A 17,095-nucleotide genomic window follows, 5' to 3' on the forward strand; every position below is an offset into this window, starting at 1 on the left:
GTGCAGGCGATGTGGCTTAAATCCCTGAGGAGGAAATGGCAACCCACTCTAGTATTCTTGCTGACAAGATTCCATGGACAGAGGAGCCTGGCAGGCTACAGTCCATGGGGTTTCCAAAGAGTTGGAGATGACTTAGCAACTAAACAACAGAATCCTACTCATGAGGGCACACACACACACACACACACATAATAAAGAACACTAAAATGAATGTTGTATTTGTATACTTAAGTAAGTGAATCTATCACACTGATTCCTAGTTCTGGGTCTATACGTTTACATTACTAATAGATATTGTCTACTTGGCTTCCAAAAACATTATACTGGTTTACTTTCCCATTACCAGCGCAATGAGAAATGCCTGCTTCCTAACACTTTTATCACTCCTGTATTATAATAAGCTCTAAAATTTGCCATTTTAATAGGTGAAAAATAGATGATCTTGTTTGTTTCATTTACATTTCTTTAAGTGAGGTTGAACGTTCTTTTTTTTTTACTGTGCCATGCAGCTTGCCCTGAGCAGGGATCTAACCCAGGCCAAGGCATTGGAAGCCTAGAATCTTAACCACTAGGCCACCAGGGAACTCCCAAGGTTGAACATTTTTCATATGTGTATATATCATTTCTTTCTCTGTGAACTGTTTGTTCTTAAACTTTGCACATTTTTTTACCTGTTAGACTGCTTGCTTTTATACCTCTATTTAAAATATACTTACCTGAAGAAGTGCAGTTCTAAAGATCTTGTCCTATTTTCCTCTTTCAGGCATTTCACATTCTAGCATTGGGCTTACTAGAAGAAAAGCAACAGCTTCAAAAATCTCCTGAAGAAGAAGTGACATTTGACTTTTACCATAAGGCCTCAAGTATGTTTTAGTATCATTTTCAGCAGTTTCAGCTAATTGCCAATTTGTAATGGAAAGTTTAATTCTAATGGAGTTTTTCCCCCCCTTATTTATTTTTTTAATCTATTTTTTAATAGGAGGAAAATTGCTTTACAATGTTGTGTTGGTTTCTGCCATACAGCAATGCAAATTAGCCATAATTATACATGTATCACCTCCCTTTTTAGTTTCTCTCCCCTCCTCCCATCCCACCGCTCTAGATCATCACAGAGTGCTGGCTGGGCAACTTCTCACCAACTATCTATTTTACACATGGTGGTGTACATATGTCTGTGCTAAACTTTCTTCATTTGCCTCACTCTCTCCTTTCCCCACTGTGTCCATGAGTCTGTTCTCTGTCTGCATCTCCATTCCTTCCCTGAAAATAGACTTGTCAATACCATTTTTGGAGATTCCATATATATATATTAGTATATGATACTTGTTTTTCTCTTTCTGACTTACTTCATTCTATATAATAGGCTCTAGGTTCATCCACCTCACTAGAACTGACTCAGATGTGTTCTTTTTTTATGGCTGAGTAATATTCCATTTTGGGGCTTCCCTTGTAGCTCACTCAGTAAAGAATCTGCCTGCAGTGCAGGAGACCCGGGTTCGATCCCTGGGTTGGGAAGATCCCCTGGAGAAGGAAATGGCAACCTACTCCAGTATCCTTGCCTGGAAAATCTCATGGACAGGGGAGCCTGGTGGGCTGCAGTCTGTGGAGTCACAAAGAGTCGGGCACGACTGAGTGACTAACTCATAATGTTCCATTTTATATATGTACCATATCTTCCTTATCCATTCATCTGTCAATGAACATCTAGGTTGCTTACGTGTCCTATGTAAATAGTGCTACTGTGAACATTAGGATACATGTGTCTTTTTCAGTTATGGTTTTCTCAAGGTATGTGCCCAGTGGTGGGGTTATTGGATCATATGATATTTTATTCCTAGTTTTCATACTGTTCTCCATAGTGGCTCTGTCAATTTACATTCCCACCAACAGTGCAAGAGGGTTTCTGATAAAGTTTAGTTAGTCCTTAAGACAAAAAACTCTGAAATTGCTTTAAATCTTTTCCTAGCATCTTTAGTTTTTAAAATTTTCAGTAGTGCAAATAATGTTTTTTAATCCTCACAACAATCCTTTTACTGCACAATCTCATCCCCCTTTTGTGGGGGCTGCATACACTGAAGGTTTCTTACTTTCATTCCTTGTCACAGTATTATCAAATATATGCTGCTATATCAACCATAATATTCAGAGTACCCATCTATGAAAGTTTTGATGTTTCTGAATTTAAAATGATTGCAGAAGTCTGAGTGAATGATAATGTGTTTTGCATCGTTTTTAACCTGGAAGAGCAGGATAGGTTTAGATTAGATTTTTATTAAATGCTACGTCATTTAGACAGTTTTTTCAGAGCACATTCCAGGAACATTTGATTTATAAAATCAATAAGAGAAAAGCATCTCATTTTCTATTTAAACACTTTTTTTTTTAGATTCTTGCATACAGCCTAAACCTATTCAGTTTATAGGTATGACTGCTCTCACTTCCATATTTTGGGGCGCTTTGGTTCTCAGTAAGTATTTTTACTAGACAGCGAGCAAAGTAGAGGAAAGGCAAGAGACAGATCACTAAGGGTACTTTTCACTTTGCAGACCCAGTAGAAGATGTACAAGAGAGACCTAAAGTAATTCCAGTTTTTCAAGTTATTTAATTTAGTATTTGGTACTTCATGTGATTGCAGAGTCTTCCATTGAAAAATTAATGTAGCTAAGGGATTGAGTCCAAACTTTATCAATGTGAATAACATTAACTGTAAATTAAAATTTATGTGTAATTATGAAGTACATGTTTATGATGTAGAATTTTTATGTTTTAAAAAAGGATTGGGAAGTTCAGCCATGAATGCTCAGAATATACAAATGCTTTTGGAAAAACTCAAGGGGATTCCACAGTTAGAAGGCCAAAAGGACATGATTACGTGGATACTCCAGGTAAACCTAAAAATAAACGAATCATATCTGGTTTAAATATTTAAGAATCCTCTGCATGCCTCTAAGATTAAATCATAGTATTTGCTAATTGTAAAATTATTTATTACTGATCTTCATGGTCACTTGTAATTTTTCATGTTAGTAATACTAATTTGCTGCTGCTGCTGCTAAGTCGCTTCAGTCGTGTCCGACTCTGTGCGACCCCATAGACGGAAGCCCACCAGGCTCCCCCATCCCTGGGATTCTCCAGGCAAGAACACTGGAGTGGGTTGCCATTTCCTTCTCCAGTGCGTGAAAGTGAAGCCGCTCAGTTGTGTCCAACTCCTAGCGACCCCATGGACTGCTAGGGGGATTTTCCAGGCAAGAGTACTGGAGTGCGTTGCCACTGCCTCCTAGAGTTACACTATTACAATCATTGATCATATATCGAACTATACATTTGGTCAGCTGCTTCAAGTCTAGTCATCATTTCTGTTGAAGGTTCAGTCATATACTTGGTAATACAAGAAATAATAATCTTGTGAAACAAGCAAAATACAAATGGTATAGTTAATAACATTAGTGGAATTAAAAGTAAATATTTTAGCTGTGAGCCTCCCACACCAGTTTTTTTTAAAGATTGTCAAGACTAGGGAATGGGTCACTTAGAGCAGTAATCTGATTTTTCATGTGGTTCAAATGTGTTACATTAAAGGATTTATCAGATACAAAAATATAGCGTTCAGTTTGAATTATACCACAGATATCTCCCTGAGATGCTGTAAGGTGTCAAGGGTCTTGCAGTTGTGTAGCACTGCCTTTCTCATCATAGAGATCTCAGAATTCAATAGGCTAATAGCCCGGTTACTATCATTTAAAGCTTATGAAAGTTGTCAAGGCTTAGATGTGGTCAGTTACATCCTCCAACCCATTGAAGGCACACACACACACACACATACACACAAGCTGCTAAATGGTTATACCAGTAGAATACAGATCTTTGACCCATTGGGATCATACCAGTGGTAGATTGGTTGGGGTTACCTGTAATTTGTTAACATGTATGACCTTAAATTTATGGGAATCCCAGGCTACACCTTCGTATCATCCCTGTAGATGTCAAGGCCATAAATTAGTGCCACAAATCCACTGAGTTCTATACCAATCTCTCTCTCTAAGGGTAATAACAGGCATAGTTCATAAAGCACCCAGCCTTTCTCATAATTACCAGGTTGATCATTTTTAGTATGATTTAACCGTTCCCAACGTAGAGGAGCCTTTAAACTTAAATGACCATAGCCTGGTGTTAACCATGTTGATCCTCCCCATAATTGTAGGAGTTTTCCTTTTAATAGATGAGAAGTTAATTTTTTTTGAGACTTAGCTCATCACTCCAATTGAGTTTAAATGACCCTAAGAGGAAACTTAAATCTATGGCCAGCTTCTGAGCAGGTATTTTTAATTGGCCAGGTGAGAGGATCCCATCTAGAATTATTATGAATAGGTAGAACAGGACATTTCCCTATGTTTTAGTGGAGGGGTCTTTTTAATAAAATTTGTTTTATTAGTAAATATGTATTGTAAACCTGCTATGTGCCATGCTCATTTCTAGGCTCTGAAAAAGACAGATAAGGTGCTTGTTATCATGGAGTATACATTGAGGTACAGACAATAAACAAAAAATATCAGGATAATTCAGTAGATAAGTAGGGGCAACTTTATATGGGTAATAAGAAAGGCTGGCTTTAGGTAGTAACTTGGAACTGAAGGACAGGGAGCCAGTCTTACAGTAATCTGGGAAGGTACTCCAGATTGAGGAGGCAGCAATGCAAAAGCTCTGAGGCGTCCAGAGAGAAGGCTAGTGTGACTGGAACATAATGGGGGAGGTAGAGAAAGGTAAAGTCAGGCAGCAAAGTCAGAGGCGTTGCCAGGGGCCAGGTCATATAGGATCTTAGAGGTCAAGGGTAAATGGATTGTAGGGACAAGAATAAAAACAGGAACACCATTAAAAGGACTGCAGTAAACCTGGTGAGAAATGAACCATGACGTAGGCTAGGGGGCAGATGGCAAGAAACTGGACTGATTCATGTATAATGTGACAGTAGGAGCTATAGAACTTGCTGATAGATTTGATGGAAGGAATGAGAGAAATCAAAGATGACTTAACTTGGAGCTTGAACTGTTAAGTGGATGGCAGTACCTTTGAGAAGTTGATGAGGTGTAGAGAGGTCAGGAATGTTACTTTAATGGAAAACCCTCCAAATGGAAGCATGAAACCAAGGTTATGAAGTTTCTTCTCACTGTATTTATTAAAATATTTTTATGTTATCAGCTAGATATTATTTTGATGATTAGAATATAGAGTGGTTTTTGCCACATTTATATCAATTGGAGATCTTTTAACTGCTTTGTAATTCAAGCAGTCTGTTCTTTTGATTACTTAATCAGAAATACTTCTTAAACAAGTGTGATGTAATTTGATACGCAACTATAACATAATGTTATTACCAAGATTTTTCTTGAAGCAGATTTCATAATTTAGTATTTTTCTTAAACTTACCAATATGATCATTTTAAAATATAAAGCAAAAACATAAGAAGTGAAGTAGATAACTATTTTATAGATTTTATTCATATGTGGAATATTAAATTAATTGATGAAATTAAATAAATAAACGAATAGATCAAAACCAATCACATATATACAGAGACCAGAGTAGTGATTACCAGAAGGAAGGGAGTAAGGGGAGAGTGAAATGGGCAAAGGGAGTCAAACTGTATCATAATGGATGGAAACTAAGCTTTTGATGTGAGCATGCTATAGTGTATGGAGATGTAGAAATACAACATTGTGTACATGAAACTTGTAGAATGTTACAAGCCAATGATAACCTCAATTAACAAAAAGTGAACTGAACTATCATTTAGTCCAACATTTATATCCTGTGTAAATGGTGTTATAAATTGGAGATCTGGCCCTGAAAGTTTATTTTTCTATTACATACCAAAGTTCATTGTCAAACTATATGAAAAGCACAAATGTCTGATCTTATAAACATTAGATGATAATCCAAATGATTAAAGTTTTAAGTTCTTTGTGGGAGGTTTCCCACATGAAACTGAGGCTCTTTCAAAATATAAATACTGTAAGTTTTATGGATGTGATATCTTATTTCTGAAATCTTAATATTTATTAATAAAAATGAGATAGCTCTTCCTGGGCACTGACTGTGGAGGTAGCCATCTCCTACTTGGCATTATGGCCACTCTCATAAAGCCCAAGATTGTCAAAAAGAGGACCTGAGGACCAAGAAGTTCATCTGGCACCGGTCAGGCCACTATGTCAAAATTAAATGTAACTGGAGAAAACCAGCATTGACAGTGGGATGCCAGAAGACTCAAGGGCCAGATAATGTTGGGAGCAACAGCAAAACAAAGCACATGCTACCCAGTGGCTTCCGAAAGTTCCTGGTCCATAACATTGAGGAGCTTGAGGTGCCGCTAGTATGCAACAAATCTTACTGTACACCAAATGTTATTGTACAAACAAATCTGTCTCCTCCAAGAAGTGCAGAGCAGTTGTGGAGAGAACAGCCCAGCTGGCCACCCGAGTCACCAATCCCTGTGCCAGGCTGTGCAGTGAAGACGAGTACACAACACATGTGCATGTTGTGTCAATAAAACTGTAAAACTCAGACATGAAAAGAGCAAGATAGATCTGTATAAGCTACTTGCAAACACCTCTAAAGATAAATGATTCAGTGAAAATGGAAAGTAGGAAACGACATATAATAGTAGGATCCGTTTTTATGAGACTATATATAAAGAAATATATATTCTAATTTTTTTTCCTGCAAAGAAATGCTAATTATCTTTAAATTTAGTTGATTTGAGCAAAAGGGACTGGCATCAGGAAGAAAAGATTTCACTTTCCGTGTTATATCTTTGTCTTTATGTCTTTGCACTAGCAATGTTATTTGAAATTAAAAAAAAAAAAAAATTCCCCTAGAAAACAGAGGTATGCTTATCCTGCAGACTGATTCTGCTCATTTTTGCTATCTTCAAACTTCTTTTTAGCTGAATTGCTACTTATTATGTATTTATATGTATGTGTGTATGCATGTGTGTGGGTGTGAGTGTGTGTGTAAACAGCTTAAGTCAAAAACATTTGGAAACATGACAAAATCAGATGAGTTAATTTTTCTGTTCTGCTCAATTTAACCAAACTTTAACCAGACTTTTTTTTTTTTTAACATTTCATCTGTTTTTCACAGATGTTTGACACCGTGAAGCGATTAAGAGAAAAATCTTGTTTAATTGTAGCAACTACATCAGGATCAGATTCTATTAAGAATGATGAGGTAATAACATTATAATGACAGAGATATTCATCTCTGTCTTTGAACTTCACTGGCATGAGGGACTGCTTCTGTTCGTTACAAGGAACCTATTTATTGTAAAGTATATAGGAAAAGCAGAGGAAATTGCTTTTCAATGGAGCTCTGTTGAAAAATACCATATTTTATTAATTTTTGAAGTATTTTAATATCAGAAGTTGGAATGTCTTACAATCCATGCCTTCTTATTATTTAATCAGCAGCATTCATAGTGGAACACAGGATTATGGTGCATCTTAGGTTCAATAAAATGCAATAATATTTAGGTTATTAATTTTTCCGTAGTATAATGAATCAGGTTTTGAGGATTCCAGTCTTAAAATTGTTGAAATATTTTTACTTGTGGTTATTATCTATCTTTTCTAAAAGAAAAACACTGGTCTTAAGTTAAAATAAGTAAAAAGACACCAATATATCTCAGTAATGTTGTTAACATTCTCATTGTTAGCAGTGGGTCTAGGAGTAACTGTTAGACATCACCAAGTTGATTTTAAATTGATTAAATGTCAGTCGTTAAATGGTTGACAGGTGATTCAGAATTACTATTTAACTTTGTTTTTTAATATACCTGCATTGAATATGAAAGGCAGTTTGTTAGATATTTAAGGTACTTGACCTTTTAAGTTAAATTTTTTTTTAATGAGTTAAATTATTGATGTAAACAGAAGAGCAGTTAGTTGTATGATGTGATGAAGCCTGTATGTTGATTTTGAGACATCAGATTGAATCTAAGTTTACTATAGGAAATTTTTCCTAAGTGAACAGTATATGTAGATTTTAACAATGGATTTTACCTAATTTTTGTGGTCTCTTAATACTCAGATTACTCATGATAAAGAAAAAGCAGAACGAAAAAGAAAAGCTGAAGCTGCTAGGCTGCATCGCCAGAAGATCATGGCTCAGATGTCTGCCTTACAGAAAAACTTCATTGAAACTCACAAACTCATGTATGACAGTACGTCAGAAATGTCTGGGAAAGAAGACTCCATTATGGAAGAAGAGAGGTAAAATAAAGCAAAACCAGAAATTAGCAGTTCAGTGTTTCTTGGAGGAAAAATTACATATTCACTTTTAAATAATGTCTTTTCAAAATATATTTTAAAGTAAGCACAGTTACACTACTTTTAAGCTAGCAAAGGCACAGTGAAACCTCTTAGTGGATGTAATTTTATGTTGATACACAGTTAAAGTATGCAGTAAAGTTTGTCAGGAACCTTTACACACAAAAAGATATGAAGATGGAAACAGCAAAGATCAGCTCCTGTTCTCTTGTATGTGAGGGCTTTTTTAGGTGCATTTTTTAGTTCATATATTCCACCTTATTTTTATATGAGTTCCAATAAAAATGACTGCTGTTACTATAGAATGGGAAAAAACAAAAACAGCTCTTCACCATGTTAGTTTTTCTTTTTTTCTAAAACAGAAGACAGTACTTAGACTTATAGTCATGGAGAACACACTGGAATATGTGTACATGTGTGCGTGCTCAGTTGCGTCTGACTCTTTACAACCCCATGGACTGTAGCCTACCAGGCTCCTCTGTCCATGGGATTCTCCAGGCAAGAATACTGGACTGGGTTGCCATTTCCTCCTCTAGGGGATCTTCCCGACCAAGGAATGGAACCCGTGTCTCTTGTATCTTCTGCATGGACAGGCGGATTCTTTACCACTGCACCACCTGGAAAGCACATTGGAATGAGAATCAGTAAACCTCGTTTTCCGACTATATGACAATGGTGTGCTCTTAGGGAAATGAGTTAACTTTCTGAGAGCAGTGCACTGTGGGCTGTTATTTAGATACAGTAAGTAAAGGGAGGAGCCAAATAATGGTACTTTGAAAGCATTCCAATTTAAAACATTGAAAATACCTTCTATGCTTATTTTTAAAAACAAGCTTTCAATGCTCTTTAAAATGATGTGAGTTTTGGATACTTTTAGGAAATTGTGCTTTTACAATAACAGTAGGAACATTATGCTATACATAATACATCTGTTATCCTGAAGCTGAGCACCCTGGCAAAGAATCACAAAGATTATTGACTCAATATTGTAAAGATTAAAATACATATATATGATGGTAAACTATCCTGGGATGACAACAGTAGTAAAACTAAAAACTAATACAAAATTTAAAGCAAGTAAAAGTCCCAGCCCCCTCAATATTACATATTAACAATATATTATTTGTAAAGTAATGAACAAGAGACTATTGTATATTTATTTAAATGAGAGGTTTAAGCAGAAATGTACTCAGAATTAATTAGTGGCCCTAATGCTTTCAGAATATTTTTATTGCCTGATTGATTGTACCCATAATATATGTATTGTCATTGAGAACAATTCACAGTAACACAGTAAGTTCCCTTTAACCATCCTCTACATTCCTGGTCCGTCACCTATAGCCATTGTTATAAATAACTGTTGTTCTAGGTGTCTTTCTACACATTAGTAAACGTGTATGTGAGTAGTAATGAATCTTGTTTTGTGTGTTTTAGTGGCTTTTTAAAATTTTATCATACTTTGTCTGCAGCTTGCTTTTTCACTCTGTCTTTTAAATCTTTTCATGTCAATACTGATAGATCTGGAGTGTAGATTCTGCATCATTCTTCACAACTGCTGCATAGTATTACATATTATAGATATCCAGTATTTATCAGATTTTGGACACAAGGTGTTTTTCCCCTTATTTCCCAATTTTCCCATATTACAATGTGTCAGAACATTTTTATTTGTCCCCTTTTGCAATTCTACAAGTTCTTCTCTAGGGTGGAATCTATTAAATGAAAGGACTGGGTTATAAGTATTTAAAATTTTAGTAGATACTACCATGCTATGCTATGCTATGCTATGCTATGCTATGCTAAGTCACTTCAGTCGTGTCCGATTCTGTGCGACACCATAGACGGCAGCCCACCAGGCTCCCCCGTCCCTGGGATTCTCCAGGCAAGAACACTGGAGTGGGTTGCCATTTCCTTCTCCAATGCATATTGCCCTCCAAAGTAGTTTGACCAGTTGTCTACTCCCAGCAGTGTATAAAGAGTTCCTATTTCTTTCATTCTCACCAATACATAAAATTATCAGCACTTGAAAATATTTGATATAATCAAGATTATAAATTTGTGCTGTTCTGAAATTCCCTGATTAGTTAGTACTAGGTTGAGCATCTTTTCTTATGATTATTCACTAGCCTGTTACATTTTGTCTTCCAGGTATCCTTTGCCCATCTATTTTGGGTACTTTACTTTTGTCTTACTGATTTCTAGAAGTCCTTTAAAATTACAGATATTAAAGTTTGTTCCATGTTTCCCATATTTTTCCCTGTTTAAATTAATAATGAAATTTTAGCTATAGCAAATTTTCAGTGTTAATAAAGAGAGATTTGTCAGTTTTTTAGAGTTTTAACTGTTTATATCTTGTTTAAGCAGGCTTTTCCTATCCCAGGATAACAAATATATTTTCTTGAGTACTGAATGAAATCCTGCACTCCTTTCTGCCCTCCCTCAGAGATACTCTGGTTATCTTATAAGAATTTTCACTGTGCTGTTACATACAAATATATGTAGCCATGGAATGTGTCATTCAGCCTTTTGTTTTATTTGCATAAGTGGCATTATGTACATACCATTCTTCAGTTTCCCATTTTCATTTAATATTATGTCTTGGAAATCTGTATATGTATGTTCTCACATATAAAACAAGCTCAGTGGCATTTGGGCAGCAGTTCTTTTTCATGATAAATTGCAGGACATTTAGCATCTCTGGCCCTTCATCCATTAAAGTCCAGTAGTGTCCCCTAGGCCTTCAGTAACCAAAAGGTTAACTTTACCCACATGTTGCTGGATGCCTCCTAGAAGGTAGGACCACACCTAGCTGAGACCCACTTTTTAAAACTGCATAGTATTCTGTATTACGTAATTTCACTTACATTGATAATGACCATTCCATTTATTTCCAGTTTGTTCGATGACACATAATATTTCAGGGAGCTTCTTGTGCAGATAGATAGGCATTATTATGCAGCATGGCCTGTGAAATCAGATCATATAGGTTAAATCCTAGCCCAGTCACTTCCTAGATAAATCATTAAGTAAGTCTCATGCCATCTCTAGGCTTCAGTTTCTTCATCTGAAAAACAGAGATAATAATAGTACCTACCTTATAGAATTGTTGGAAGGATTCAGTGAAGTAGCATAACTTTTAAAGTATTTGAAACAGTGCCTTATATTGTAATTTGTGCTTTGTAAATATTTGCTCTTATTTTATTATTATTATTGTACACACTGAGTGTATCTTATGAGTTGCTAAATCATTAAGATGTATGTTTTTAATTTTAATAGCTACCAAAGTAGAATAGAAACTTAAATGCCTAATAAGTGGGAAAGGATAAAACTTATGGCACATAGAGTGAGGGTGCTGTACAGCCATTTAAAAATAATGTTTCTGAAGCAATTTTTATGATATGAAAAAATAACTAAGATAGAAGTAAATAAAACAGGACACAGACTCTATATATAATGTAATCTTAATTATGTAAAAAATGTTGTAACTGGAAAGCAGACTGGGAGGAAATACACAGTGGTTATTTCTAGGTTGTGAGAGTATAATGCTTTTTGTTTTCTTCTTTATACTTCTCTAGACTTTCCAAAATTTCTTAATAAGCATGCATTACTTTTATAATATCAGTAAGTTAAGTATAATTGTAATATACATTCTACTGTGTGATCTGAATTTTTTTTTTTTTTTTTTTTACTTTGCAACACAGAATGTATTTTCTAGTAAGCAAATTAACTGATTAAAGTCAGAAAAACTGGGGGGAGGGGCAGATTTTAAGCTAATATTTCTAAGTATAATTTTTATTTTATTATTTTTGTTCTTAAAGTTCTTGCCCTACAGTTACTTAAAATCTACCAGAATCTAAAGACAGGTGACCAAAACATATGTCCTCATTTCTGGTCGTTTCTCTTGGTAGCATCCCAGCAGTCAGTGACTACTCTAGAATTGCTTTGGGTCCTAAACGGGGTCCATCAATTACTGAAAAGGAGGTGCTGACGTGCATCCTCTGCCAAGAAGAACAAGAGGTGAAAATAGAAAATAATGCCATGGTATTATCAGCCTGTGTCCAGAAATCCACCGCCTTAACCCAGCACAGGGGAAAACCCATAGAACTCTCAGGGGGTATGTATTGTTTAATAAATGTCTTTTTGAGCGTTTCTTTTCTTTCCTGTATAATTAGAAAAATTACTATCTGAAAGAAGTTTGGGAGTGAGGTTGTATTTAGCCTTATTTGGTCCAATCACAATTTACCCATTTGTAAAATTCTTAAGTTTTTACATACCAAGTTGGCTCCTTGTCTGTTTTTTAAATTTTTGGTTAGCACAGGGCCACATTGCTCATTCTATCTAATCCTTCCATCTCCATTTCATTTTGCTGAACCATTTGAAAGTAGGAATTCATGGCATTTCATCCCTAAATGTTTCCACGTGCATTTTCTAAAACTAATCTATCCAGTATTCTTTTGTCTACCATACTGGGTATAACATTTAAGAAAGTTAATAATTCAGGAATATCTTTTAATATAAAATCCATATTCATATTTCCCCCAACTGTCCTCAGAAAGTCTTTTTTTAGCTAGACTTTTTTTTTCATTTAGGATTCAGAATGTTTCATATGTTGCTTTTGTTACGTCTGTTTTAATCTAGAATAGTCACTTGCTTTTCCTTTTTTTTCGTGATAATAAGTTTTTTGAAGAATGTAAACTAGTTAGTTGTCCTGTACAGTGTTTTACATTGAGGATTTGTCTGATTGTTGTCATGTGACTAGGTTCTTGTTAAACATTTTCTTGGCTGGAGTACTAATTAGGTAATGTGCTGTATTAAATAATTCTTACATTACATTAGGAGTTATCTGCTTTATTTTTTAAATATCTTTGAAATAATAAAAATGATAGAAAAGGCTAATTTTTTTTTTTTTAATTAAAAGGATCTTTTGTTATTTCGAAGCCGTTGGAAAATACAAGGAAGCAATCATTTTACTGTATTACCATATTTATACCACAGTTGTGAAAAAAGGCTAACATTATGAATACTCACTGTGTGCCACTGATTTATACTCACTAATTAAGTGCTTTATGTGTATTCACTCACTTATTCCTCACAACAGCACTGTGATCTAGGTATCAATATTTGCTCCGTTTACCGATGAAGAAATTGTGCTTGAATCATAGAATATCACTTCAACAACCAAGATAATGCAACTTGAAACCTAATGAAACCAAAATAAGGCAACTTGAAACTTAATGTTAAGATAAAAATGTACATTATGAATAGTAGTTGTCATTAATCCACACTAATCATACCTGAAGTCTAGCTTTATGTTTTCCTCTTTTTACTTAACTATTATGAATATATATCCTGCTACCCTGATATTCTTGAACATTCTTAAGAAAGTTTATGATTAGAATGTTAGAAGTGATAACCTCTTTTTTGTTTGGTTTCTTTTTATCATTGTGGAACAGATGAATATATACCTTATATTTTGTCTTTTTGTATCAGAAACCATGGACCCACTTTTCATGGATGCAGACTTGGCATATGGAACTTACACAGGGAGCTGTGGTCACGTAATGCATGCAGTGTGCTGGCAGAAGTAAGTTGTCCTTCTGACATTTTCTTGAAAGAAGCTAGGAATATTGAAGTTCTCTAAAGGCCACAAAAAGGCATGTTTTCTCATGTCTTCTTTTCTTCTTATTTGAATAATTGAAGCAGTTTTAATTATTAATTTTGTTTGCATGATACTTATTATAGTATCACCCTTTGAAATTGGTGTGTAAAATTATCAACTTAAATTTTTCACTGTACTTTCTTTCCCAAAGGAATTAGTCTTTCTTGATCAGTATTTGTATAAAAAGTAGTTATCTTTATAAAAATCTGATTCCCCTCAAAACATACAGTGAAAAATACCTCTGAGATAGAATAGGACATGAAATTCTAGTTATATGTCTGGAAGAGATAAAAATGCAGAAATATTTTTCTTGGGAAATATTTTATATCAGGTTTACCTTTTTGGCATCAGATTAAAATACATAATTTTCCTATGATTGCACTTACTACTTTGCTTGGTCATTGGAAACAGAGGGACATAGTGTCTGTATTGTATATCTCCATGCTGTTGAGGCAGGAGACAGGTTTATCAATATAATTCAGTAAAACTATTTTAAATTTGTTTCTGCCCTGATGTGTCCTCCAGTTTACCCCCAAAAGAATAGGCATGCTATTTCTTCTGTAATTTGTGTATTTTTGCATGTAGATTCTAAAGATGTATATTGGGGCAAAAATTCCAGATTTTTTTCACTTGGATTAGAGCAAAGATACATGTGTAGTTTTAAATGGACCTGTGTCTTGGAATTTTGCAGGTATTTTGAAGCTGTACAGCTGAGCTCTCAGCAGCGCATACATGTTGATCTTTTCGACTTGGAGAGTGGAGAGTATCTTTGCCCTCTATGCAAGTCTCTGTGCAATACTGTGATCCCCATTATTCCTTTGCAACATCAAAAGATAAGCAGGTATATTTAAATTAATGTTTTGGTTAATTTTCTTTTAAGTTGTCGTTAATGTTTTTCATTGTGACTGTTTTGATTAGATTATGAGTTTTTTTTTCTTTTTTCTCTCAAATTAAAGTAACATACTAATTGATATTATTACTTGGATTCAACTTTAAAAATATGATAAAAGCCCTAATTTTTTATTTCTAAAAGAACTGGAATGTTTATTTACTTGTGTACATGTTTTGCATCTTTCTTCTAATAACCATAAAAGCAATAGAACTTTGCTCTCTATCTTAGCGCTCACAGAAGGAAAAAAGTTGCAAAGAATATCTATTCCTTTCTTAGAGTACTTTGCCAGCATTAGAGTTGCTATTTGGAGTTTGGTTACTCTTCAGATCTTTGTATTATTATTTTTATTCTATTTTCTAAAGACCCAAATGCTGTAGTTGTAGAGATATGGACAAAATGTTAACTATAAATGTAAATGAAAACAATATGTTCATCTATGAATAGTTTTTTGGTGTTCAGAATAAGTTTTTAAACTTTTATATTCTGACCATCTGTGAATGGAATTTAACAGCAAATAACTATTAGTTTTTTATGACAGCTAGAACACTTAATTGTTTATTTCAATATTCTCACGATTCTACGTGATGATAACAGTACTATTAATATTTATTCTTGTTGCTATTAGTTTTTTTTAACTCAATGAATTTGTAGTAGTGACAGATATTAGTTTTTCTCAAGAAAATTATTTTATTGATAAAACACTTAACGTGAAAGGAGTTAAAGGTGGTAGGCTTGGCAGTTAGGGCCAGTAAGTAGTTCAGTTCAGTTCAGTTCAGTCGCTCAGTCATATCCGACTCTTTGCGATCCCATGAATCGCAGCACGCCAGACCTCCCTGTCCATCACCAACTCCCGGAGTTCACTCAGACTCACGTCCATCGAGTCAGTGATGCCATCCAGCCATCTCATCCTCTGTCATCCCCTTCTCCTCCTGCCCCCAGTCCCTCCCAGCATCAGAGTCTTTTCCAATGAGTCAACTCTTCGCATGAGGTGGCCAAAGTACTGGAGTTTCAGCTTTAGCATCATTCCTTCCAAAGAAATCCCAGGGCTGCTCTCCTTCAGAATGAACTCGTTGTATCTCCTTGCAGTCCAAGGGACTCTCAAGAGTCTTCTCCAACACCACAGTTCAAAAGCATCAATTCTTCAGTGCTCAGCTTTCTTCACAGTCCAACTCTCACATCCATACATAACCACTGGAAAAACCATAGCCTTGACTAGACAGACCTTTGTTGGCAAAGTAATGTCTCTGCTTTTGAATATGCTATCTAGGTTGGTCATAACTTTTTTTCCAAGGAGTAAGCGTCTTTTAATTTCATGGCTGTAATCACCATCTGCAGTGATTTTGGAGCCCCCAAAAATAAAGTCTGACACTGTTTGCACTGTTTCCTCATCTATTTCCCATGAAGTGATGGGACAGATGCCATGATCTTCATTTTCTGAATGTTGAGCTTTAAGCCAACTTTTTCACTCTCCTCTTTCACCTTCATCAAGAGGCTTTTTAGTTCCTCTTCACTTTCTGCCATAAGGGTGGTGTCATCTGCATATCTGAGGTTATTGATATTTCTCCCGGCAATCTTGATTCCAGCTTGTGCTTCTTCCAGCCCAGTGTTTCTCATGATGTACTCTGCATATAAGTTAAATAAGCAGGGTGACAATATACAGCCTTGACAGTAGTTGCTCTGTCTCTACTATTCCATGTCATTGGAAAACATAATTTTGAATTGTCTTCTACTTAGTATACTAGGACATAGAATGTCATCTTTTATGAAGAAGGTGTCATCAGAAAGATTTATCTTTTATTTGTTGACTACCATGTTGTAGCATTCTATGCTATATGTTTTTTTTTTATTCTTAATATAGTCTAATGAAGTAGGTACTGTTATTCCCATTTAAAGATGAGGAATTGGAGACTGTGAGTGGTTTTCACTTGTCCCAAGACAGACCAAGGATTTGAACCTAGACCTGACTCTAAAGCCTCACCTAACTATACACAGGTTGGCTAGTGGTAAAGAACTCACTTGTCAATGCAGGAGACCTGGGTCCGATCCCTGGGTCAGAAAGATCTCCTGGAGAAGGAAATGGCAACCCACTCCAGTATTCTTGTGTGGGAAGTCCCATGAACAAAGGAGTCTGGTGGGCTACAATCCATGGGGTCACAAAGAGTTGGACATGACTTAGTGACTAAACAGCAGCAATAACCGCAACCATAAACAAAAATAAATCA

The 17,095-nt window shown here is 35.3% G+C and overlaps 1 protein-coding gene and 1 pseudogene across 3 annotated transcripts in view; both read left to right on the top strand.

Annotated features, from left to right (window-relative positions):
• Positions 1-17,095, top strand: part of UBR1 (ubiquitin protein ligase E3 component n-recognin 1) — a 160,235-nt gene that overhangs the window by 82,877 nt on the left and 60,263 nt on the right. For all 3 annotated transcript variants that reach the window (XM_006066177.4, XM_044925139.2, XR_006542864.2), the window contains 7 exons: positions 764-863; positions 2,776-2,885; positions 7,139-7,225; positions 8,084-8,265; positions 12,231-12,436; positions 13,813-13,906; positions 14,673-14,822. In XM_006066177.4, coding sequence (XP_006066239.1) covers positions 764-863; positions 2,776-2,885; positions 7,139-7,225; positions 8,084-8,265; positions 12,231-12,436; positions 13,813-13,906; positions 14,673-14,822 — 929 coding nt within the window. The remainder of the gene's footprint in view (positions 1-763; positions 864-2,775; positions 2,886-7,138; positions 7,226-8,083; positions 8,266-12,230; positions 12,437-13,812; positions 13,907-14,672; positions 14,823-17,095) is intronic.
• LOC112587858 lies at positions 3,189-7,129 on the top strand (annotated as a pseudogene).

This window comes from Bubalus bubalis, chromosome 11, assembly GCF_019923935.1.
Source record: "Bubalus bubalis isolate 160015118507 breed Murrah chromosome 11, NDDB_SH_1, whole genome shotgun sequence".
Lineage (NCBI taxonomy): Eukaryota > Metazoa > Chordata > Mammalia > Artiodactyla > Bovidae > Bubalus > Bubalus bubalis.